The 25,449-nt window shown below is 40.2% G+C and overlaps 1 protein-coding gene across 1 annotated transcript in view; it reads right to left on the bottom strand.

Moving 5' to 3' along the window:
* The window catches only part of cdc16 (cell division cycle 16 homolog (S. cerevisiae)), a 68,828-nt gene that overhangs the window by 42,175 nt on the left and 1,204 nt on the right, over positions 1 to 25,449 (bottom strand). Inside the window, exons 2-8 of the mRNA XM_063048346.1 lie at positions 25,300 to 25,354; positions 19,655 to 19,752; positions 18,915 to 18,953; positions 15,949 to 16,089; positions 10,704 to 10,863; positions 8,952 to 9,046; positions 6,571 to 6,704 (exon numbers count right to left, since the gene is read on the bottom strand). Of these exons, the coding sequence (XP_062904416.1) occupies positions 6,571 to 6,704; positions 8,952 to 9,046; positions 10,704 to 10,863; positions 15,949 to 16,089; positions 18,915 to 18,953; positions 19,655 to 19,752; positions 25,300 to 25,354 (722 nt within the window). The remainder of the gene's footprint in view (positions 1 to 6,570; positions 6,705 to 8,951; positions 9,047 to 10,703; positions 10,864 to 15,948; positions 16,090 to 18,914; positions 18,954 to 19,654; positions 19,753 to 25,299; positions 25,355 to 25,449) is intronic.

The raw sequence follows: 25,449 nt of genomic DNA, 5'->3' as shown, positions 1-25,449 counted from the left end.
GTATACCGCGGTCAAAGTCGACATCGGCTGTATCCAAACCGAGACCAATTATTCTTCGTTTCCATTATGTTAATGTTAAAGAACAGCTTCTCCAGACTGCTCGTCGACAAGGGATGATCAAGTATCACCAGCATTCCTTCAGGATAGTTCAAGATTACAGTCCCGAAGTGATGAAGGAGCGACTGACTTTTAAACCTCTGATGTCGAAATGTTATCAAAAAAATCTCAAACCGGCATTATTGTATCCTGCACATCTCAGAATTTCTCTTCCTGATGGATCTCGTCGCATCTTCCATTCCATAACCGCCACTTGAAGCTTTTTGGATGATAACTACCCATCTGAGGCGGACACCGCCCTTTATTTAATGTCCTGTGCTCTCAGTATCAGCTTTTTTCCCTGGTGTTTTTTTAAAAAAAAATAAACCTTCTACTACCGTACGATGAAGGTTTTTTATAAGCTCAAGATTTTTGTTTTGTGCTTACTACTATAGTTATTACTTTACAACTTATATAGTTACTTCTTGTGAATAATGTTACTTCCTTTTAGTTAATTTTTCCTTAACTTTTTGTTTTTCGATATTATTACTAACGATTTGATCTGACGATCATTTTTAGTTATATGTTCTTTATTTTTGTTTCTGTATAATTAAAATGGCGATTTGTTTTTCTTTTTGCATAATCTCCTTTGGTCTTTTTGGGACGCCATTTTCTTGTTTCTTCTTCCCATAATCCCCTTTTTTTGGAAGTGATATTTTATTTACTCTCATTTATAGTTAACTAATCATACATATTGATACTAACTTTTTCTTGTTTATGTATCTTAGTAATTATACTATGTAGATTATTTTAGTATAGTGTTTAATTTTTTTATACATATCAGTTTTCGGGGGGTCATCTATATAATATATATCTTTGGAGTTGCCTCCTGAAGAAATGGGGTTAGAGTTAGTATTAGTTAGTGCTTTCTTCAGCCTTTTCTGGCTTAGTTCGGGGCTCTTGGGGATGGTGGGTGGGGTAGTCTTTTTCTTTTTTAAGTTTTTTCTATTGGGCTGATTTAGGACTACAAAGATGTCTGCAGTGTTGGGATTTCCGGTTCCTCTCTGATCATGTATTCCTCTTCCGATTTGATGAGTTCACATTATGGTTAACCCTTTACTCACCAAAGGGTTAATCTTAAATTATGGCTCACATTACTAATTTTGTCTCTTGGAATACAAATGGTTTAAACCATCCAATAAAACGGAAAAAGATTTTCAAAGTATTCCAAAGACTGAATGCTCATATTATTTTTGCACAAGAAACTCATGTAAGGAAAGAGGATAATCAACGCTACTTTAAGTTTTGGAAAGATCAACAATACCACTCAAATGCCCAAGCCAAAATTAAAGGCGTTTCAATTTTTATAGATCCCTCAATTACATTTATTCATCAAGACATTATCTCAGATCCTAATGGCAGATTTTTGTTAATCACTGGGTTACTTTTTAATAAAAAGGTTGCTATGGTTATGTTTATGCTCCGAATGTGGATTATCCTGAATTTTTTAAACACATATTCACTTCCTTTCCTAACTTAAACGAGTATATGTTGTATATGGAGTGTATGGGGTGTCAGGGAGGGGTAGCACCTCTGGTGGGGGAACATGTTGCGTCCTTTTTAGGGCGGTTAGTCCACCTTTGGTCCCTACCTGGCATTCAGCTCTCACCTGTGGCTCCCCGTAGCTGTTTGCATGTGACAGCGGCCACACCCCGGGCAACGGCTTCAACAAGCCGGCTAAACCAGGTGAGGGTAGCCGACGGGTCTCAAACCCTCAGTGAGGTAGGGAGTTGTCTATCCCAACATGTGAAGACAGACTCTGGCGGATTGAGCGGACCAGACCAATGGAAGGTCCAACGGTCAAGAAGGCGGTCTCTGCAAGCGTTGTGGAATGTGTAGAACAGGACAAGACACAGAAGACGTCCTGGTCATCCACTGCGCCTAGTCCCATCTCCAGCCGTCTAGACTCTGTCTTGCCACTGGATCCAGATGGGAATTGGGAAGAGAGAGTGAGGCTGACGCTGCGCAACTCTCCCTCACTTAAATCCAAATCACGCGCTAGTCTCGACACCATCATAATGGTGTCGAGGTCCTCATCGACGTCAACGATGGACGAACAACAACAATATGTTGATAATGGGCGGTGACTTTAATTTATGTTTGAATCCCATGTTGGACAGATCCACAGGTAGTCCGGCTTTACCGAATAAGTCGGCTATTCTTATTAACTCTTTTATGTTTGAGTCTGGGATTTCAGAAATTTGGAGATTTCTACACCCAAATGATAAAGAATTCTCATTCTCTTCACATGTTCATCGTTCTTACTCTCGAACTATTTTTTTATTGACTCTCGGTTAATCCCATCCGTAGTTGATTGCAATTATGACATTATCACCATTTCAGATCATGCTCCAATGAAACTTTCTATCAAGTTAATGGATACTTCTTGTACTAATAGACAATGGCGATTTAACCCTATTTTGCTTCAAGACTCGGACTTTGTCAAGTTTATAAAGGAACAGATTGATTTCTTCTTTTCAATTAATTCTACGGAAGAAGTTTCCAATGGAACAGTTTGGGACGCTTTTAAAGCTTATATCCATGGTCAGATTATTTCCTATTCGGCTGGTTTGAAAAAAACGTGCTAAGAATGAAATACTCTTGTTGGTTGATAAAATTAAAGAAATTGATAAAAAATATGCTATTTCTCCCAGTAAGGAGCTGTACAAACACAGAGTTGAACTTCAATTGGAACATAGCTTATTATTAACATCCTCGATTGAAAATCAATTAATAAGAACTAGAAGTGATTTTTATATTCATAGTGATAAATTGGGTAAATTATTGGCTAATCAATTGAAATTTGCTTCGGTTAAACATCAAATTACTAAGATTCGCAAACACGATGATACTTTGACAGTTGATCATGATGGGATAAACAAAACCTTTCAAGAATTTTATACCTCTTTATATCACTGTGATTTTCCTCATGATTTTTTAAGTAAATTGAATTTTCCGAAATTATCACCCGAAGATTGCTTAACATTAGAAACTCCTATTACAGAGGAAGAAATAATAACTGCAATCTCATCATTGAATTCTGGTAAAGCATCCAGTCCGGATGGGTTTACAGTGGAATTTTTTAAAATTCTTTTCCTCTATTCTCTCTCCGTGGTTGTCTAGAATATTCAAAGAAGCAATCAGTTTAGGTAAATTACCACAATCGTTTTATGAAGCCTCTATTTCCTTAATTCTTAAAAAGAATAAAGATCCTACTGATTGTGCATCATACAGACCGATATCTCTTTTGAATGTAGATTCAAAAATTTTTTCAAAAATTTTAGCAACTAGGTTAGAGAAGGTATTACCTCAAATTATATTTATGGATCAAACTGGATTTATTAAAAATCGTTATTCATCCTTTAATATTAGGAGGTTAATTAATATTGTTTATACCCCTTCACTTACTACCCCGGAATGTATTATCTCATTAGATGCTGAGAAAGCCTTTGACAGAGTTGAATGGCCTTATTTATTTAGTGTGCTTGAGAAATTTAATTTTAGTTTGACATTTATATCTTGGATTAAATTGTTATATTATTCCCCAGTAGCTTCGGTTTGTACTAATAATCAAAGATCTCCCTTTTTTCGTCTATTTCGTGGTACTACGCAAGGATGCCCTCTTAGTCTTTTACTATTTAATATCGCCCTTGAACCTTTAGCAATTGCTATCTGTGACTCGCCCAATGTTTTTGGTATTACCCGCGGAAACGAAATACATAAATTATCACTATATGCAGATGATTTGTTATTATAGATCTCTAATCCAGAGAAGTCAATTCCTGCTATTCTAGCTTTGTTGGCTCAATTTAGTAATTTTTCTGGCTACAAATTGAATCTTAATAAGAGTGAATTATTTTCCCTAAATAAGCAGGTACCTATTTATGGGTGTTTACCATTTAAATTGGTTACTGACTCATTTCTATATCTAGGGATAATAATTACGAAGAAGTATAAAGACTTACTTAAAGCTAATTTTTTACCTTTAATTGATCAGATTAAACTTTTGTTTACTAAATGGTCACCAATTTCTTTGTCTTTGGCTAATCAAAGATTAATGCTATTAAGATGATTATTTTGCCCAAATTTCTATATGTATTTCAATCGGTTCCAATTTTTATCCTAAAATCTTTTTTCGATAATGTTGATACAAAAATTTCCTCACATATATGGCAGAACAAAAATCCTCAGCTAGGTAAAAGGTATTAACAGAAATCTAAAAAGGAGTAGGGGCTCACCCTCCTGAATTTTAGATTTTATTATTGGGCAATTAATATTCGATATTTAAAATTTTGGTTACGAGATTTAGATGTATCTTTAAATCCACATTGGGTAAATCTTGAATGTAATTGTCTTCTTTGGGTTCGGTTTAGGAAATTTGCTTCCTTTTATTTCTCCTAAATTGTATAAACAAATGAATAATCCAATAGTTAAGCATACTTTACGTATATGGTTTCAATTCCGAACATTTTTTGGGTTTAATCAATTTATTTTAGCAAGTCCTATTATATCTAACTTCCTTTTTCAACCTTCCGCTATGGACCAAGCTTACTTTGATTGGAAAACCAAAGGTATAGTACGTGTTCGTGATTTATTTTTGGATAATTGTTTCATGTCTTTTGATCAACTTTCTAATAAATATAACCTACCCAGATCTCACTTTTTTAGATATCTACAGATTAGAAACTTTTTAATTATTGCTTCTCCTAATTTTCCACACTCATATCCAATGGATACTTTGGAAAAAATTTTAGATCTAAATCTCTCTCAGAAAAGTGTTGTAGCAATTATTTATAACATAATTATGAATTTATGTCCTGATGTTTCCAAAAAAATTAAAGCTGATTGGGAAAGAGAACTTAAGATTATTATACCGATTGAAAAATGGGAAAAAATTCTTCAATTGGTTAATTCATCCTCTATATGTGCTAAACATGTGTTGATACAGTTTAAAGTAGTGCACAGGGATCATATGTCCAAAGATAAACTATCTCGTTATTATTCTTATATTAATCCTATATGTGATAGATGTCATTCCGAGATAGCCTCTTTAACTCACATGTTTTGGTCATGTCCTTTGTTGGAAAAATATTGGAAAGCTATTTTTGATATTATTTCAACGGTTTTGAATACAGACTTACAACCTCATCCAATTACTGCTATTTTTGGATTACCAATGATAGACTCAAATCATTTAACCTCTTCAGCACGCCAGATGATTGCATTTCTTACTTTAATGGCCAGAAGATCCATTTTGCTGAATTGGAAAGAGACAAACTATGTTGTGTTTGAATTTGGAAAAAATTAGAAATGTGGTTTATGACCCTTCCATTAAATTTGAAAAAACTTGGAGGCCATTTATTCAGCATTTTCATATGATGTAATTTGACCATTTCCAAACTTATTTTACTTCTCTGTACTGTTGGTTGAGAGGAATGGAGTCGTTGACACTAAGGTTTTCTTCTCTTCCATTTTTACGGTGTTAGAATTGCCCAAGTCTTTTTAGTTTAGTTGACTAATTCTGTTTAGTTTTTTTTTGGGGTGGGGTTTGTTTTTTTTTCTATTTTTTTTCTTTTTCATGATTTTTCTCCAGTTTTTTTTTTGTCCTGTATTATTCATTATTATCCTACACGATTGGGAGTTTTGTCAATTTATACTATTTGGTTTTATAATTACTCATTTTAAGTATAACAATGTATCTCCAACTATTTGTATTATTGCTATGTTATGTTTATATTTTATGAAACTAATAAAAAGATTGAAAAAGAAAGAAAGAAAGAAATTGAGCTTGCATGCACTACCTGTACTGACAGCCCGAATGAAGAAGTTCCCCTCATGTTTCTCTTAAACTTTTCACCTTTCACCCTTAACCCATGAACTCTAGCTGTAGTCCCACCCAACCTCTTGCAATGACCCCATCTCAAACCCCTCACAATTTTGTATGTATCTATCAAACCTCTCTTCAATCTTCTACCTTGCAAGGAATAAAGCCCTAACCTATTCAATTCAGAATTTTTATTTCCATGTTAAATGTACTTCTAAAACGGAAAATTCTTGATTTGCAAATCCCTTTGCCTGTTGCTTGTTGGAAGTATTAAAAAGCCAATACTAAAATGTTGGGTCATATACAATTACTTACGCAAAGATATCATCTCATTCCATGATGCTCCTTGGGTTTTCATCCATTGAAAATATTCTGTGAAACTGGTGGTTGTATATGCCTGTGACAACCATCTAAATATGAAATAATAACTTCAGATATTCCAAACTGCAGGGCTGTTCCTTCCAGAATCATATCTATCCAACAAGCTTTTCAAAGGTAGATTAGCTGTTCATTATCTCAATGGATATTGTGGGAGCCTTCTGTCTACAAATTAGCTGCCAAATTTCCTCTGTTACCACAGCAATTACACTTCAAATAAGATTTTTGTAGGCTGCAAAGAACCTTACTGATGACATATAGACTCTACTTACATTGAAGTCAGTTTATAGCAAGTCTTGAAATCACAATTGTAGTAATTCCTCTCTGCCATGGATACAACAACATCCAGGTTATCCTGAAGTCCATCAATTGATTCAGGAATTACTGTTTCACTTGGTTTATTATACTGTTAGGGGAAGAAAGAACAGTGTGAAAGCAACATTACTATGGCAGGTCAAGCAATTGAAAGTTATTGAGTCGGCATAAGTAGGTACAAATTATACGAAGAAAACAGTGACAAGGATTTCAGTAACTCTTGCTGGAAGAGTTAAAAGTCTGTTCTGTTTACAACTCAAAATTCTTTCTTCCTTGTTTAAATTAGAAATTATTTATGTCAATATATATATTCCAAGGGTAGAGGAATCCAAAACTAGAATACACAAGTTTAGGGTAAGAGGAGAAAGATTTAAAAGGGAACTGGGAAGCAACTTTTTCACGCAGAGGATGGAATGAGCACCATGGAAATAGTTGAGGCAGGTACAACAGTATCATTGAAGAAGCACTTGGATAGATACGTGGAAAGGTGAGGTTAAGAGGGATATGGACTGAATGCAGGAGTGAAGCTACAAACAAGGCCGATTCAGGCCACCATATTTCAAGAAAGCGGATTCATTGCAAAGAGTCCATGGTGGGATCTGGTGATTTTGATTCAATGTGACACCCAGATGCCAAAGGAGAAATTCGGATTGGTGCCCATGTCTACACGCAGTGGCCACTTTATTTAGTACACCTGTTCATTAATGCAAATATCTATTCAACCCATCATGGGGCTGCAACTCAATGCATACACGCATGCAGACGTGGTCAAAGGGTTCAATTGTTGTTCAGACCAAACATCAGAATGGGGAAGAAATGTGACCCAAGTGATTTTAACTGTGGAACGATCGTTGGTCCCACACCGAGAGGTTTGAGTAGCTCAGAGTCTGCTGAGCTCCTGGGATTTTCACTCACAACAGTCTCTAGAGTTTAGAGAGTGGTGCACAAAACAAAAAACATCCGGCGAGTGGCAAGTTTGTAGGCAAAAAAGCTTTGTTAATGATAGAGGCCAGAGGAGAATGGCCAGACTGGTTCAAGCTGACAGGAAAGTAACTCAAGTAACCACACCTTACAACAGTGGTGAGCAGAAGAGCACCTCTAAATGAACAATACATCGACCATGAACATGCACTCAGTGTCCACCTTATTAGGTCAAGAAGTACCCAATAAAGTGGCTACTGAATGTATACTGCAGTTACTTGGCAAGGCTAATCCAACAATACTTCCCAAATCCCAGATCTCTACCCCCAAGCACATCAGGGACACAGGAACAGCACTACCTGCATGTTCACACATCATCCTGTCTTAGAATGCACCAACCATTCTTTCCCCTTCACTGGGTTCAAACCCTGGAACTCCCTCCCACACAAACACCCTGGGAGAACCTTCACTAGGAGGAATGCTCAGGCAGGTGATTCAGCACCTCCTCCTCAAGGGCAGTTAAGCCTGGGCAGTAAATACTGACTTTGCCAATTAACCCTGCATCCTGAAAACAGACAAAATAAAAACAGAAGCAGCTGCGGTGTCATGGGACATGCGGCTGGGGCTTGGCTACGAAAACAAAATCCATATACCTTGTTCAATACACAGCACACAAGATGAAATATATTGGCTCCACAATTTGATAACTACTTGCCCTTGGGAACATATAATAGTTCCTGGGATATTAACGTCCAAATATGCTTAAATTCCTCTATGATCTAACTATCTCCTTCATCTCTGAAATCTTCATGCATTTAGTCTTATAGTTGAAATTACTACTTAAAACCACTCCCTGCTCCCTCATGGCTCCATTGTGCTTTACTCTGCTAAGAAAGATGCTACATAAATCCACCTACCTTCCCACCCACCTGGTTTCACCCATCACCTTCCCTCCCTACCCCCACCTTCTTATTCCGGCTTCTTCACCGTTTCTTTCCAGTCCTGGTGAAGGGTCTTGGCTCAAAACATTGGCCGTTTATACCTTTCCATAGATGCTGAGTTCCTCCAGTGCTTTGTGCACGTTGCTCTACTTAAATGCAAGCTGCTTTGATGTATCTACATCCTCTTACCAGCAAAGATACAGGAGCGCCACCATGGGTCAGAGCGTGTTATTGCAGCTTCCACTCACAGCAAATGCCCAAGTACACAAATTCACAAAGAGAAAGATAACAAGGACCGAATGCAAGTCTTTAAATTAGAAAATTAAATTATAACCAGATGCACTGATCTAATCAAGCCAAGCTTAAACTGAAAGTTGTTAATATTTTAGCAGTACTGAATCCACAAACTGTGTTGACATTATTTTTCCTGATCATGCAAATACCATTTCACAGAAACATTAAAAAGGAACAGTTACCTTTTTCAATTTATTTTCATACAGGAAGTACAGTAATTCATGCTCCTCTTCTGTGCACTGCTTACTGAAAGGTAACGAGTCTAGTAACTCCTTCTCTAAGGAGAGGAAAGTTAACACATTGTCAAGAGAACCGTGCTACACAGATCAACATACACTTCTCATTTTTAATCTCCCTGCCATGGGTGGCCTTCGGACTAAACCCTGCTGCTTACTTCTGACAACTCTATAACATCAGCTCAGAAGCAGGAAATGACTGGTCCAACAAAGGCTGGGCTCAAGCTGTGCAAATGTCTGATACTGGAGTCTTGGTCCCAATTCTGGACTCCATGTGTAGAGGGAAGTACACAAAGGTGCAGGGTGTGGAGACTTCCAGTATGGAGCTCACACCAGATGGATCAAACAGCCTGAACACTTTACACTGTCACGTTCACACAGTGTCAAGCATATAGCTTAGTTGTAGCACTCATAGGTACGAAAGTTACAGGTTTAAATCCCAAGACCTAAGCTGAAAATAAAGGTTATATCCCAATATGGTGATCCCAAGGGAGTCCCGCAGTGAAGGAGAAAGGACATTAAACTGAGAGTATTCCCTTCAGGAAGAGGTATATACATACCAACATTTGGCAGGGAAGGGTGTTTCCTGTGGTGCACTGGCCAACACTTATCCCTCAACTTCATGGCTGTGAGGGGTTTGGAAAGATACAATCTGGGTGCAGTGTAGATGGGACTAGGCAGAAGATCAGGTCAGCATGGAGTAGATGGGCCAAAAGGCCTACTTCTGTGCTGTGGATTCTATGACTATGGACTAGCAGCACTGAAATACGTCATCTGTCATCACAGTTTCTGGAGCTCTATACCCCGGCTGCCACGTTTCCTTCAACCATCCCCATCACAAGTATTTCCTCAGTTATAAAGTGAGTTGGGACATCTCAGCATTTGAAGACGTGTCTGAAATATTTATTTAAGGTGTAAAAGGAAGCAGTTCGTGAAGCAATGGAGAGTCTTTAGTCAGTAAATCTGAAAGACCTCCAGGAAGCACAGGATGATAAGAGGTGACTTAATAGAGCTTTACAAGATGATAAAAGACATACTTTGAGTTGGGAGCCAGAGACATTTTCTCAGGGTGGAAAACGCTAATACAAGGGGGTGTGGCGACCCACTTTCTGGCACACACGAACCGGTTCACAACAGCGCGCGCAGGCAGAGGGCCGGCCCCAAAAAGGGCGCCAGGCCATCTTCACCAGTAGGGTGAAAATCCCGCGTGCGGAAAGGGTCTGAGAATAGGCATTCCCCACAGCAATCCCACCCCAGGGAGGGCGGGAACGGAAGGCTTTAAAGCAGGCCGCGAAGTTTGAATAAATCTCTTTCATCGCAACTCTAACTCACCGACTCCGTGTGGTTATTCTAGCGCTGTGTGTAGCACACCGCTACGGGGGCATGATTTTAAGATTAGTGGAGGAATGTATGGGGGTAGTGTCAGAGGTAGTTTTCTTTTTAAACACAGAGTGGTGAGTGCATGGAACATGCTGCAGGGGTGGTGGAAGAGGCAGATACATTAGGGACATTTAAGGAACTCTTCAATGGGCATATGACGATAGAAAAATGGAGGGCAAGATGGGAGGTAACAGACAGATTGATCTTAGAGTAGCACAACATCCTGGGCCAAAGGGCCTGTACTGTGCTGCAACATTCTGTGTTTAACTCACAGTGGACTACCTTAGTTTTTAGTAACTGAACAAATCAGTAACAAACCTTCCTGAGCCGTCAACATGTGGTGTGACGTCAATAGGTCAAAAGCTTCAAAGCAACACACATCAAGCTTCAGTGCCTCTCTGTAGTTGTTGGTGGCCAGGGGTCGATTATCCATGGCGTCATAGATCTTCCCTCGCAAAAGGCAGATGGAACTTTTAACCTATCAAAAAAAGTTCCAACATACTAGAAGGCAATCTATGTAATTCAATGAAAAATACAGGTACATGCATTTTGCACAACAGTAACGTTGCATACAGAACAATTTTAAATTGCAATCACTTAAACAAACATGTCACCAACATGAATTTCAAAATATTGTAGATTCCAGTTAACTAGGACAGCCGTTTATTTGGGACAATTCTTAAAAGAACAAAAGCTAACTGAGAAAATAGCCAGGGTCGCTTCATGTATCTGGGATACTTTGCCACTTAATTGGTACAGGGGATTGCTGTTTAACAATTTCTAACCAGTCAGTCGCATAAACTTGTAAGGCCATTAAACACTACACTGTGCTTAGAGTGAACAGTTTTTAAGTAGCATCAGTTGTGCATGTTTCGGTTCAAAAAGCAGCGATTTGTGTCACTGACAATTGGTGAGAAGTAAGCAGGAAGACAATTGTCTCACTCACTGCGGTTTCAATCATTCAGGCTTGGAGATGCCAGAAACATCCGGGAGTGAAAATGAAACCTCATTTGGAGGCAGCAATTGGCAAAAGCAACCAAGAAAGGTCAGCGACGCTGGAAAGACAGCTGACCTCTAGGAAAGACTGGCAAGGGCCCACGGGGCTAGCAACCCTGTGTGCAGTACTCGCAAGAGGGCACCATACAAGCAACTAAATACGCAATACCCCCAGAGTCTCCCGGGGGCGGGGGGGAGCATGAGAGACTCAATAGGACGGACAAAAGGGCAACAGCCAGGATTGGAAATATGATTAAAAGAAGGCTCAAGTAAACAACACTGACCGGGGCAGCATTCATCGCAAAGTGTCATTGCAGCAAAATCTGCAAAAGCATCAAAGGCCTCAAGATACACCAAAGCAAGTCCAGCTGTGGAATGATGGCAACTCAAGTGCAACGCACAGACTCAACATGGATGATGGAGAAATCCAGCCGGGTAACACCCTACAGAGCTGAAGATCTCTCCGCACCTGAGCCATCCCAGTGCTAAACAAAAGGGATCAAGTGAGCGCCTCCTCGGACACTCTAATCCATTCATCAAGGAAAGAGTGGATAACTTGGCTCAGATCATCCGACAATGTATCTTGGAAGCAGTGTGATGACCACCTGGATTGCATCTTGGAAGCTACACCAGCAGAACCTATCTACAGGAAAATCAACTCCCTTACAGACATTGTGTTCAACTTTGCTTCAGTGATTCGACCCAATGGAGAAGAAAGGGGATCTTAAACCATCACAGCGACCAAACAGGAGGGAAAGGGAGATTCACCACCTGGGAGGCGAGATAAAGACCCTGAACAAACAATTCAAAAACAGTTCACACGTTGAAAAAGGTGTTAAAGATCTAACCGGCAAACTGCAGGAACAGACACGCAAGCTTAGGAGGGTTGGGCAGCTGAGAAAGCAAAGAAGGGAGAAAGAGAGAGGGAGAGTGCAGTTTGTTAAAACCCCATTCATGCTCACCAGGGCTCTTCTCAGCCAGCAAAACTCTGGCACTCTAACCAGCTCAAAGTAGGAAGTGGAAGAATTTTTGCGGGAATCACACAGTGATTCCAGTAGAAATCAGGAACTAGAATGCCCAAAAGTCCTCCAGAGGGTGTGGAAGATAATGTGGAAAATATGGACCAAAGGCTCTATCCCAACAATCTGGAAAATGGCTGAAAGATGCTTTTTCCCCCAAGGAAGAAGATTCCTCTACAATCATCCAGTTTAGGACAATCTGCCTCCTTAGCGTGGAGGACAAGATATTCTTCTCGGTGCTTGCGAGAAGGCTGACCTCTTAAAGGAGAACCACTACATGAACACATCCATCCAGAAAGATGGCATACCGGGTTTTTCTGGGTGTCTTGAACACACCTCAATAATCAGCCAATTGATCCTCAAGGCCAGGCAGAAGAAAAACGATCTAATAGTCATCTGGTTAGACCCAGCCAACGCCTGTGGATCAATTCCACATGTCCTCATCCAGACTGGCCTGGACCACTACCATATCCCCCCCACTCCCCGCCCCCAGCTACCTACGAGGATTCAAGCTGTTCTTTACTTTAGCCCACTTTACAATCAGGTGGCAAACCCTCCAAAAAGGGATTCCAACCAGCTGTACCATCTCCTCCCCCATCTTGTTGCTATGGGTATGAACCTCCTCATATCAGCAGCAGAAGACGTAACCCGAGGCCCATTGTTGGAGCCTGGAATCCAACAACCTGCAATACAGGGATGCAGTTCAGGGATGACATCATCACAGTAACCACTGTAACCCATGAACAAGCAAGATGGGTACTGGAAACCTGGACCACATAGCTACCTGGGCTAGGATGACCTTCAAGGCCAGGAAGTCCAGATGCATGGTGATCAAAAGGGACAAGGTTGCTTGGAAGTTCAGTCCTCAAGTACAATGAGAAGTCGTTCTATCCATAGAGGACAACCCAGTCAAGTGTCTTGGAAAGTGGTTTAATGCAGCAATGACAGACAGTGCCAACATCACCGATACTGTAAAGCAGACTGAAGAGTGGCTGATGAAGATCGACAAAACCAGGCTGTACCAACAAGGTCTTCTACTGTAGAAGGTATTGAGAGGAATGTCAACAAGCACCTGGAGAGGAGGCTGGGGATCTCCCCAAGTTTGTCTTCAATGGGGCTCTACATAAGATCAGGCCTTCTACAGCTCCCATTGTCACTGGTAGTAGAGGAGTTCAAGGTGGCAAAGTACAGAGTTGTGTTATCACTGAGGGGCTCCCATGACAAGCTAGTAAACCAAGCAGGAGTCACAACAAGATCAGGCCGAAATTGGGCTGCCAACTCGGTCACAGACCAGCCAGTGAGCTCCCTGCAATTGAGAGACCTCATCGGCAACCCATGCCTGGGATGGCTAGGCCTCAGCTCTGCACACTTCCAACGATGGGGGATTGCAGGTGCAAAGGATAAGCATGATATGGTCCAAGCAGAGGTACGGAGCTGTGAGGACAAAAGGCGGTGGAGTTGGGTCACAGGGCACAGGGACGAAATGGGATCTTCCAAGCGCAAGACCACTCAGGCAGCTTTGGAGATTGGAGCCCTTCCGCATTTCTTTCCCCCTACAGTCTGTGTATGGCACTCTCCCTACACCATCACAGCTGCATACATGGGGGCTGAGAGAGGAACATAACTGCAAGCTTTGTGGTCAGCGGGGTTCACTGGCACACATATTGTCAGGACGCAAAAGAACTTTAACACAAGGACAGTATAGGTGGCGCACAAAAAGGTCCTGCTGTCCCTTGCTGACACACTGGAGCAGGAGAGGTGTAAAAAGAGACCAAATGGCAGAGGGAAACATGACAGTTATTTTCATCAAGGAAAGGGTGTACGATGCAAGTTCAACCCTTAACCACTACTCTATGAAAATTGGGTACCACTTGGTAACATCTGCTCCTGGCCAAAGGGTACGGTTACCTCATCAGGTAATTAAGGGAACACCCCGGTGTACGATGCAAGTACGAAAGCAGTCCAGTATCTGCACTAATTTTGTTCATTTTCAGTCAAACAAAAGAACACAGCAGCGTGTTGGTTTGGCCGACTTGTGAAAGAGTTTTTCAAGTGGAAAGGCTGTTGAACTAGGACAGTTCCACTCCTTCGATCTTGCAAGTCCGGGTCCAGTGCCACAAGCAGTCATTCCAAACTTGGGTCTTCCTTGGTTGCAGAAGATAATCATGTCTTTTTATGTGCCTAATCATGACCTTCACTCTCTACAAAGCACTGTAGAACCACCTTCTTAGCCACTGGATCTTACTGTGGATCTCATCCGCCCAGTCTGCCTGAACTGACTTTACATGCTAGGACAGGCATGTCCCTATTTCACTGGGGTATGACGTCTACCAGCCACGCTCACCTGGTTTGACCCACCTGTCGAAATGGCGCACTGGAGTGTGGCCACTGTCGCATGCTAACAGCTACCTGGAGCCACAGGTGAGAGCTGAGTGTCCAGTTAGGACCAAAGGTGAGTGAGTTGCTCCAGAACGGACACGGCAAGCCCCCATATACAGCAGCGTACACTGGACAAATTCATCAGTCAATAACTATTGGGAACTAATACACAGTTTTATAGTCCTGTAGTAGCATTGGTAGTGTTCTAATTTGTTCCGTATTTCATTTAAATACACAATCTGTTACTCAGTTAAAGCATATTTGCCTTTTCTATACCTTTTTAACCATTTCCATAAAACCTTGGCTAATTAGGGCAACTGCTTAATTGGACCAAAATGGCCTGGTCCTAATGTATCCCAGTTAACCAGAATCCACTGTACCTAAAATGTATTGGTAGACACCAGAAGCCAATCAACACTATTGTGCCATTAGTTTATAACTGATTAGTTCCTCTACATTTTTTTGTATCTTTGCTCTATTACTTTTGCCTTTAAACATTAATCAATCTCAAACTTGAAAATTCCAATAATCTCTCACATCCAAAGTAATATCCCTGACATCACCTTGTGAAAAATATTTCCAATTTCCCTAACCAAGGTCCACTCATTTATTCCTAGATTTAACTAGTGTGCTTTTAATATTGTGAAGGAATAACTTAACTCGTGATGTTACACGCTGGGAGCTATTAACAGACAATGGCAGATTTCAATCTGTATCCAAGATTTAAGCAGTCTCACTTAATTTAAATTGGAAAATTTATGCTACACATTAGATGAATTTTAATGGTTAAAGGGAGCCAATATCAATCCAGCAATTGCCACAAACGTAAAATAATTTGCCTAAAGCTTCCACTAAAAAGCCAATGGTTGATGAAGATTTCCCTGCACTCATGTTGGGAATTTCAGCTGCTGACTACGGACAGTTTCAGCCTGAGAGAGGTCCAGCAACTCCAGTTGTTTCAATGGAAAGGAGGGCAGGTAGGAAATTACAGGTAATTTAAATTAAAATGCAATTTTTAATTTTATTAATTATTTTTAAAACCCTACATAGTGCTTTGTTTATTTTTGAAAAACTAATTGTATATTTAATGGTTTTTGAACATCTGGTAAACATCAGCAGACACTGCCCACACACAGCAACACAGACCATGAGAGAACCATGGTACTCACTGCAGCTGGAGACAGCCCCCAGTCAATTGAAGTTTCTTTAACTTTGTTGTCATCTTTGGCACTCTTCTCCAGGATAATCTTGTTGATTGGCTCCTGCATATCCAGAATGTCGAGGGCTTGCTGATATTCCTTGGCTGCATACTTCGAGATTGAAAAAAAATGAGAGATAAAAATTAGCAGAGTACTGAGGATGAAGACCTCCCAGAATCTTATTGACATGTAGAATAGATGAGAGGGGCTGTATGGCCTATTTTTTGCTTATAAACATGTAGAATAGATGAGAGGGGCTGTATGGCCTATTTTTTGCTTATAAACATGTAGAATAGATGAGAGGGGCTGTATGGCCTATTTTTTGCTTATAATTTCTAATGAAGTAGAAATAATCATCAACATAGATATTGTAACTTTCTACAAGAAGAGAGACCCTCCCAATGAAACCCTGACAGGCTTCCTTTTGTTCTCTTCCCTAAAGCAGGTCTCAAATCCACCATTAGCTCAAGAGACAAGCACACTAATCAGTCAGCCAGAGATGGCATAAGTGCTGGAGCAAACAGCAAGACGACAGATAAATGCTACAAAAATCAACCAGTGTTTATAGCCCAAAGCTCATAGCTCATAAAAATTATTTTATTTTTGCCAAAATTGTAGATGGAAAGAGCCCTTTGACCCAGAATGTTGTGCTGAACTAATTAAATCATTAATCTAATGCCCACTACACTGATCCTTTTTGCCTACACAATGTCCATATCCCTTTCTGCACATTCGTGTTCCAATGTAAGAGCTTCTTGAATGCCTCCACCGTATCTACCTCCAAAGCCACACCAGGAACCCATCACACTCTGCGTAAAAGACTTGCCCCGCACATCCCCTTTGAACTTAGCCCCTTTCACCCTTTCAGCCCTCTGCTATCAAAAGAGAAAAGAATTAAAGATGAGCTTTATCTGTCAGATGTACATCTAAGCACACAGTGAAAGGTATAATTTGTGTCAAATCAAACCAGTGAGGATTGAGCTGAGCAGCCCGCAAGAGGAGCACCCAGAGGAAAGCTGCGTGGTCACCGGGGGAATGTACAAACTCCTTACAGACAGTGGTGGGAATTGAACCCTGATCTTATACAGCTGGTGCTGTAGAGTGTTTGCACTAACCGCTACTTGGCTGTGCCTCTCCGCCCCACAACATTTCAATCCTGGGAAAATCAGCTGTCCACCTTACCTGTGTCTGTCATGATCTTATAAACCTCCCCTCATCCTCTGCTACTCCAGAGAATACAAACCAAGTTTCCTCTCCCTGTAGCACCTGGCCTCTAGTCAAGGCAGCACCCTCTTCAGTCTTTGCTTCCTCCTGAATATGGGGTGACTGGAACTGAATGCAATACTCCAGATGCAGCCTAATGAGAGTTAAAACTCAGCAACTGCAGATTTTATGCCGAATCATATTTGTCATCTGTATCTTTGTCGGGGGAAAATGGAGTTCACACTTGGAGCAAGGACACACTACTGAAAATGGTGAAAGGCATGCAAATGGACTTCATTCAGACATTTAATTGCATGTGCTCCCAGCCAGCACAGTATGCTGCCTAACAACACCGGGTGAACAGTCTTAGTCATATTTAAGGTGCCCAGTATTCTCTGAAGCCCAGACTAGGGTCTCCCCTTGGGAAGGTGTCAAATCCTATTGATGAGAACCACCCTCCCACCCCCTCCTAACCTTTCAATTTTCTACCAATGGAACCATTTCCCATTGTCAGTTTGGGCCAGGTTAGACCCTTTCCAGTCATCTTTGCCCCACTGCAGCTGGACTGCTTGTCACAGTACCATCTTCTGCCTACGCTTTACCAGCATGTAGCACTGTAGCTGTCAGTACTGAGCCAATCAGGTACAGAGAATGTGGGAATGATTGCTCCTGACATTTCATTAAAACAAGCCACTTGAAGGGTTTCAACTTGAAACACCGACTGCCCATTTCATTCCATGGACACTGCCTGACCCTCTAATTTCCTCCAGCACCTCATTTTTGCTCCATTTTCCAACATTGGCTATCTTTTGTGCCTCCATTACAGACAATGACTCCATTATCTTTATGGGGCTGGTGGTCTCAGGACAAGCACTTATTAAATAATTACTTCTCCACCTTAACTTACTGAGGCTTTTGGTTATATCCATTACCAGATGAAAGGACCAGAGAGCTAAGAGGCTTTGGTTTGCATCAGGAACATTTGTCGATTGCATTCTGGGACTGCTGCAAGCTTCCTCATGTTATAGCTCAATATAGCATAGGGTATCGTGATCTGGCTCAAAATATTATGCCTCTCAAACTGCATTGAATCATTTCTAACTGGAGTCAGAGTTATACAGCACAGATACTGGCCCTTCAGCCCATCATGCTTGTGCTGCCATTTTCCCCATTTACACTAATCCCATTTGCAGGCATTAGGCATGTATCTATCCATATCTTGCCTATGTAAACATCTCTTAAAACGGGGCTTGTGTTGGCCTCCACCATCTCTTCTGGCAACACCCTCTGGATATCAACCACTCGCTGTGTGGGAAACTTTCCCCTCAGATCCCCTTTGAACCTCTACCACCTCACACCGAACCTCTGCCCTGTTGTTTCTGACACCATTACTACAGACGGGAATAGTACTCCATCACCACATTCCCCCAAGACAGCCTGTCCCATGGGGTTAAAAGCAAATTATAGCTCACTGAAATGCAGATTAGCTTTGAAGTTCCCCTTCAAATATGGATCAAGATATCTGGTGTTTCTACTCTGGACAATGGAAGCAGCCTGCTGTGACCTAATGTTAACCCTCTCCTCTAGAATCTTAAAACAACAATCAGATCATTGTCCAAACAACTGTTCCCTGTGCATACCCGCTCACTGATGAACTCATAGCCATACACAGGAACACCAGCAAATATGATTTCGACATGGAATAATTATGTCATAAAATATACTGCACTTACGTGACATAGGGCAGCAAAATATCGACACGCTCCATATAACTGAGGAATAAAAAGACATTGTTAACACCAATGTTCACTGTTTTCTACAAAGATTAATATTGCCCATTGAAAAGTTTGTCAGCTCAGTGACACAATTAGACATGTCTATACAATATTGAGGAGATGGCAGGTGGAGAAATCATTCAGCATTATTTTGCTGATGTAAATTACATCCAAACCAATAGGCTTCTACATCCTAGTCCAATCCTAACACATCCCCTGTACAGCGAGCTGTTTAGATTTCAAGATGACAAGGACAAGATCTGAAAGAAACTGCTCACACAAAGCACAGAAAAATTCATCAACTGCCTTGAGGGTACACACAGTCCAGGTTGCTGAAAATTACATGGTGTAAGCTCTGACCTTCAGTAGCTTGGAGGGAGGGGAGGGAACGTCAATTCAGACCATGAGAGGCCTGCATCGGGCATTTTCATGCCTTATAAGGAGCAGATTGGAAGTCTGTGTGGGGCGCCACTCCTCACACAGACACTAGAGCAATGTGTGATTAAGTCCCCTGCTCAAGGACACAAACACACTGCCCAGCTGAGGCTCGAACTAGCGACCTTCAGATCACTAGACGAACGCCTTAACCACTTGGCCACGTGCCCAACACTAGCTTGAGACAGAAGCATTGGTTAACAATCGCATAATCTGAAACAGATGAAATTAGAACAACACGGACACAGGAGGTAAATCCTTACCTTGTCGAGCTTACGGGATCGAATAGCATGGGCAGCTCTGTGGTATTGGGCTGTGAGGTAAAGGCACTGGGACAGCCAGTAGATATCCTGGGGCTCCTCTACAATACAATTAGAATAAGTAAATGCAGCAACATTACAAATTTCCAGTAAATCTGAACCACTCCTACGGAACAATGAAATAAAAATTACAACAACAATAATGTAATCACTCCCAATGCTTAAATAGTACATCTACATTACTGAGTCACACTTCCTACTATGGAAACATGCCAAGTTAGAAATTAAAATACAAACTTTATTTCTACTCTCTATCCCTCATTCTATTTCTTTCTTATTTTTTGTAATTTATTTTTTACTGAATTTCATCATCAAACATTTCCATAAGATGTACTTCAGACACTGTATATATATATCATATAATCATATTTGTCACAAATCTCCACATAATATTTATCTGAGGCATACACTTATAGAAAGGAGAGGAAAGAAAGAACAATTGAAAGAAGAAAACTATGTACAAAGTAGGGAGTGATTTTTTTTTACAACATATTCATTGACTTGTGAGAATATAATCAGGCCTATGAGGTGTCATGTAATTAAACCATTTTTCCCAGTATGAATCAAATTGTTCCAACTTATGATTAACAGATGCTGTTATCTTCTCCATTTTGTAAATGTCCATTGTAATTTCCATCCATATATTTAAAGTTGGGCTCTCCTGTGATAACCATTTCCTGGTAAGGGTCTTTTTACCAGCCACTAGCAGTATATTCATTCAAAATTTATCCCTTTTCAGCCATTCTTGAGGTACATACCCAAAATAAATAGTCTTACTGTCTAAGGGTATTTCACATTTAAAGATGTCTTGTAGGGCATTATGTATCCCACTCCAGCAGTCTTTGATAACGGGGCATTCCCAGAAAATATGATAATAGTTTGCATTTTGATTTCCACAATTTCTCCAGCAAACAGGGAGATTACTATCATAATGGGATTTCTGAGAGGGTGTAATAAAATATCTTATCAAGTTTTTCCACCTGAACGCCCTCCATTTCTGTGAACTGGTACACTTCCATTGATACCTCCATATTATTGTCCAGTTTTCCTCAGATATTATTATCCCTCCTTCCTTCTCCCATTTTAATGTATGAAGTCGAATGTGTTTTAAGACTTGTCAAACCTTTATACACGCTTGAAATGATTCTACTACTGTTGTCTGAATCATATGCTTTTCTAAATAGCTCTATCAGACATGTACTTGCCCTGGTTACATTTTTAACCGTCCTGTTAACATACTGTCGCATCTGTAAATACCGGTAAAAGTCTTGTTTTTCTAACAAGTGTTTCTCTTTGAGTATTTCAAAACTGAACAGTGTTTCTTCTTTCATTATATTGCAGGTAGCTGTTACTCCTTTAGCTGTCCAGTCCTTACATCTAGCATCCAGTTTATTCGGCGTAAAATCCGAGTCATATGCACACCATTTAAGAATTGCAATGTCTCTCTCTAATTTATATTCCTTTATAATAGTTTTCCATATTTTAAGAGTCCATTTCACCCATGGGTTATCAATAGTATTTATGTAACTTTGTAGGTTGTTATCAACCAAAGTTGCCTGTATGGGGATGGAAAGTATCCTCTCCTCAATGTTTTTCCATTGAGCACCATATGATGGGTTGCACCAGCATATCACAGCTCTCAACTGTGCTGCAAAATAATAATCTCTAAGAGAAGGTAGGCCCCATCCCCCCTTTTCCTTGGCTAATAAGTTTTGAGACGAACCCTGGGCCTTTTACCTTGCCATATATATCTTGATAGCAACTTGTTCCATTCATTGAATTGATTTTGGTTAATCCCTATTGGTAGGGTCTGAAAGAGATATAGTAGTCTGGGCAGTATATTCATTTTAATAGATTCAGTCCTTGAACTGAGACCATGAAAAGGAATCAGGTTCCATCTTGTTATATCTTCCTTTTTTTTTATATATAGGCTGATAATTGCATTCTGATCATTTTGCCAAATCTTTTGGCATAATGATGACCAAATATTTGACAGACTCTGTTTGCCATGCTCAAGGATATCTACTTTCAATTTTTCTTGGTGGGCTATAGTTATATGAAAGTAGTTGGGTTTTATCAATGTTGATCTTGTATCTTGATAATTAGCCATATTGTTCAAAGGATTGCATCAATAAAGAGTATGTTGCATCAATAAAGAGTAAAGAGTAAAGAGTATGTTGGTTGCCCTAGATAGATCAAAATGTCATCTGCGTAACAGGCCAATTTATGCTAATTTTGTAAGTGGAACAAGTGCTAGACATGCCTGTACACTTCCTCCCTTACCACCATTCAGGGCCCCAGACAGTCCTTCCAGGTGAGGCAACACTTCACCTGTGAGTCGGCTGGGGTGATATACTGCGTCCGGTGCTCCCGATGTGGCCTTCTATATATTGGCGAGACCGATGCAGACTGGGAGACCGCTTTGCTGAACACCTACGCTCTGTCCGCCAGAGAAAGCAGGATCTCCCAGTGGCCACACATTTTAATTCCACATCCCATTCCCATTCTGACATGTCTATCCACGGCCTCATCTATTGTAAAGATGGAGCCACACTCAGGTTAGAGGAACAACACCTTATATTCCATCTGGGTAGCCTTCAACCTGATGGCACGAACATCGACTTCTCTAACTTCCGCTAATGCCCCACCTCCCCCTCATACCCCATCCGTTATTTATTTTTATACACACATTCTTTCTCTCACTCTCCTTTTTCTCCCTCTGTCCCTCTGACTATACCCCTTGCCCATCCTCTGGTTCCCTCTCCCCCCTTGTCTTTCTCCCCGGACCTCCTGTCCCATGATCCTCTCATATCCCCTTTGCCAATCACCTGTCCAGTTCTTGGCTCCATCCCTCCCCCTCCTGTCTTCTCCTATCATTTTACATCTCCCCCTCCCCCTCCCACTTTCAAATCTCTTACTATCTCTTCCTTCAGTTAGTCCTGACGAAGGGTCTTGGCCTGAAACGTCGACTGCACCTCTTCCTAGAGATGCTGCCTGGCCTGCTGCGTTCACCAGCAACTTTTATGTGTGTTACTTGAATTTCCAGCATCTGCAGAATTCCTGTTGTTCGCAATTTATGCTCTGTCCCTTTAATAGTAATTCCCCTGATATCTTCATTTTGTCTGATGTATTGAGCTAATGGTTCCAAATATAATGCGAAAAGTAGTGGTGACCATGCACAACCCTGTCTCGTGCCCCTTTCTAGGGTAAAACTATTAGATAAATATCCATTGATTTTAATCCTGGCAGTAGGATTGTCATATAGTGCCTGTATAGTTTTAATAATTGCGTTACGTAGACCAAGTCTATGTAAAACTTTACTGTAAACAAAATTCCAATTAACCAAATCAAATGCCTTTTCAGTGTCCACACTTATCACTATTGCTTCAATCTCATTTTTTTAAATATGATCCATAATGTGAAGTGTCCTTCGTATATTGTCTTGTGTTTGGTGTTGTATAAAACCTGTCTGATCATTATATATTGGTGTGGGTAGAAACACTTCTAATTGTTTGGCCATGATGGAGGTAAATATTCTATAATCCACATTAAGAACAGATATTGGTCTAAATGGACCCACATTCCATTTTATCCTTGCCTTCTTTCGGTATAGCTGAGATTATCGCCACCTTCCAGCTGGGTAGCATTTGCGCCTTTCTTAGAGCCCAGTTCAGTGTGGGGAGTAAAACAGGAATTCAGTCACTTCTAAATTCCTTATACCACTCTGCCATATATCCATCTGATCCTGGTGACTTGCTTAATTTAAGCCTACTAATTTCAGTTTTTAGTTCAGCTTCAGTTATGTCAGCAGTCATCGTTCTATTTTGTTCTTTGCTTAAAGTGGGTAACTCTAAAGAATTCAGGAAGGCGTCAATTTGGGTTATGCTTCCCACTGGAACTTTGGAATATAGAGTTTTGTAAAACATTTCAAAAGCTTCTTGAATTCCACTTAGCTTATTTTTTTTATCACTTTTGTTCTTGGATCCCTAATTCTATGAATTGTATTTTCCGCTATCTTTTTATTCAGTTTCCACGCCAGTACTTTCATAGATCTAGATCCACTTTCATTGTGTCTCTGTTCAAGAAACATTAATTTTTTTTCTAATTTCTTGTGTAGCCAAACTATTAATTTCATTCCTAATTTTTAAAATTTCCTCTAGTGTATCCTGTGCCAAACTCAATTTGTGTTTTTTTCTAGTTCCTTCAGTTTATTTTGTAATTCCTCTAATGTTTTATTCCTTATTTTTTTCTTATATGAAGATATCACTATAATTTTCCCTCTTAAGACAGCCTTCAGAGTATCCCATAGAATGGGAGGTGAAACTCTCCATTATCATTGAATTCTAAGTAAAGACCAATTTCTTTTTTAATTTGTTCCTTAAAATAGGGATCATTGAGTAGACTTGAATTTAGTTTCCAAATAGTGTTCTTTGGTTGTTGGTCAAAATCAACATATAAATATATAGGTGCATGGTCACTTACATCTATTGTCCCAATTCCACAGGTGATTACTTTGTCTTTATCTTTTTCAAATGTTATGAAATAGTCTATTCTTGTATATACGGAATGGGGGGCAGAATGATGAATGTAATCCCTTCTGTCGGGGAAAAGGTCCCTCCATATATCAATTAGACCAACATCCTCAAAAAGAGTGTTAACTTTCTTATGTAAGGAATTTGTTTCATAAGTTTTTCTATTGGAAGAGCCTAACTTCGGTTGTAATTGTAAATTTAAGTCTCCCCCACATATCAAGAGACCTTCTGTTTCCGTTACCATAATATTAATAATTTTCTGGAAGAAACTAATATCACTTCCTGGAGGTGCGTATATATTCAATAAAGTAACTGGATTCCTGTCTATATTCCCCCTTACCAGAATATATCTGCCCTCCTTATCTCCCATTTCCAATACTTTTTCAAAATTTAGCTTGCTTGAGATGAGCCCTGATTCTATTTCTATTAATCTAATGTGGTTATTCTATCTCAATTATATCTAATTAAATGGTAGAATCCAAGCCTACAGCATAGAGATTTAAGTTATTCAATAGATACATCTTTACATTATCTAACTTTCAGAGGGTGGAAACTAGAAATGGGAATCAGAGCCAAGCCTGGACTCATGTTGTGTTAAAGTAATTAAGTGACTTGAACAGCCATTCAGAAGCTTACATTACTCGTCTGCAGACTTTGAAATCTTCTGAGCAGACAATGCGTATTTGAAAAGTTCCAAGCCGATCAAATAATAAATATTAGTCTACTATCAATACTGGGCGAGTTTGAAGGTACAAGCTTTGCAAAATTTCATTCAGTTCACCTATTCTCTTTAGGCATGTAAACCTCCTATCCTCTCTTGCATTGACCTTTGTGACTCCAGATCCAACAAAGCGTCCTGAGTTTTAACTGCCCTCTGAGAAGACCGAACAAGCAACTCGGTACATGAAATGCTAACCTTGACAGCATCACCAATAATCCACAAAGGCACAAGGGTACTGGTAGTCCGAGAACTTCTGTGATGTACGAGGTCATGGACTACTCAGATCCCTACCCTGAACACCAACATCTAACCCAAAGGAAAGGAAATAGGCTCACCGTGTGAGAGAGAGGCAACCTTGTCAGCCCAGAACAGCGCACTCTGGTATTGTTGCTGCAGAAAGGCAGATAATCAAATTGTTATCACCGTGACATTCGCTGAATGCCATAAGAGGTTCAGATCACAGAGAGAGTGCCAGAGATGCAGAA

Source organism: Mobula hypostoma, chromosome 5 (assembly GCF_963921235.1).
Source record: "Mobula hypostoma chromosome 5, sMobHyp1.1, whole genome shotgun sequence".
Classification (NCBI taxonomy): Eukaryota; Metazoa; Chordata; class Chondrichthyes; order Myliobatiformes; family Myliobatidae; genus Mobula; species Mobula hypostoma.
Note: the sequence above shows the minus strand (reverse complement) of the source record. Positions and strands in the feature narration are given on the sequence as shown.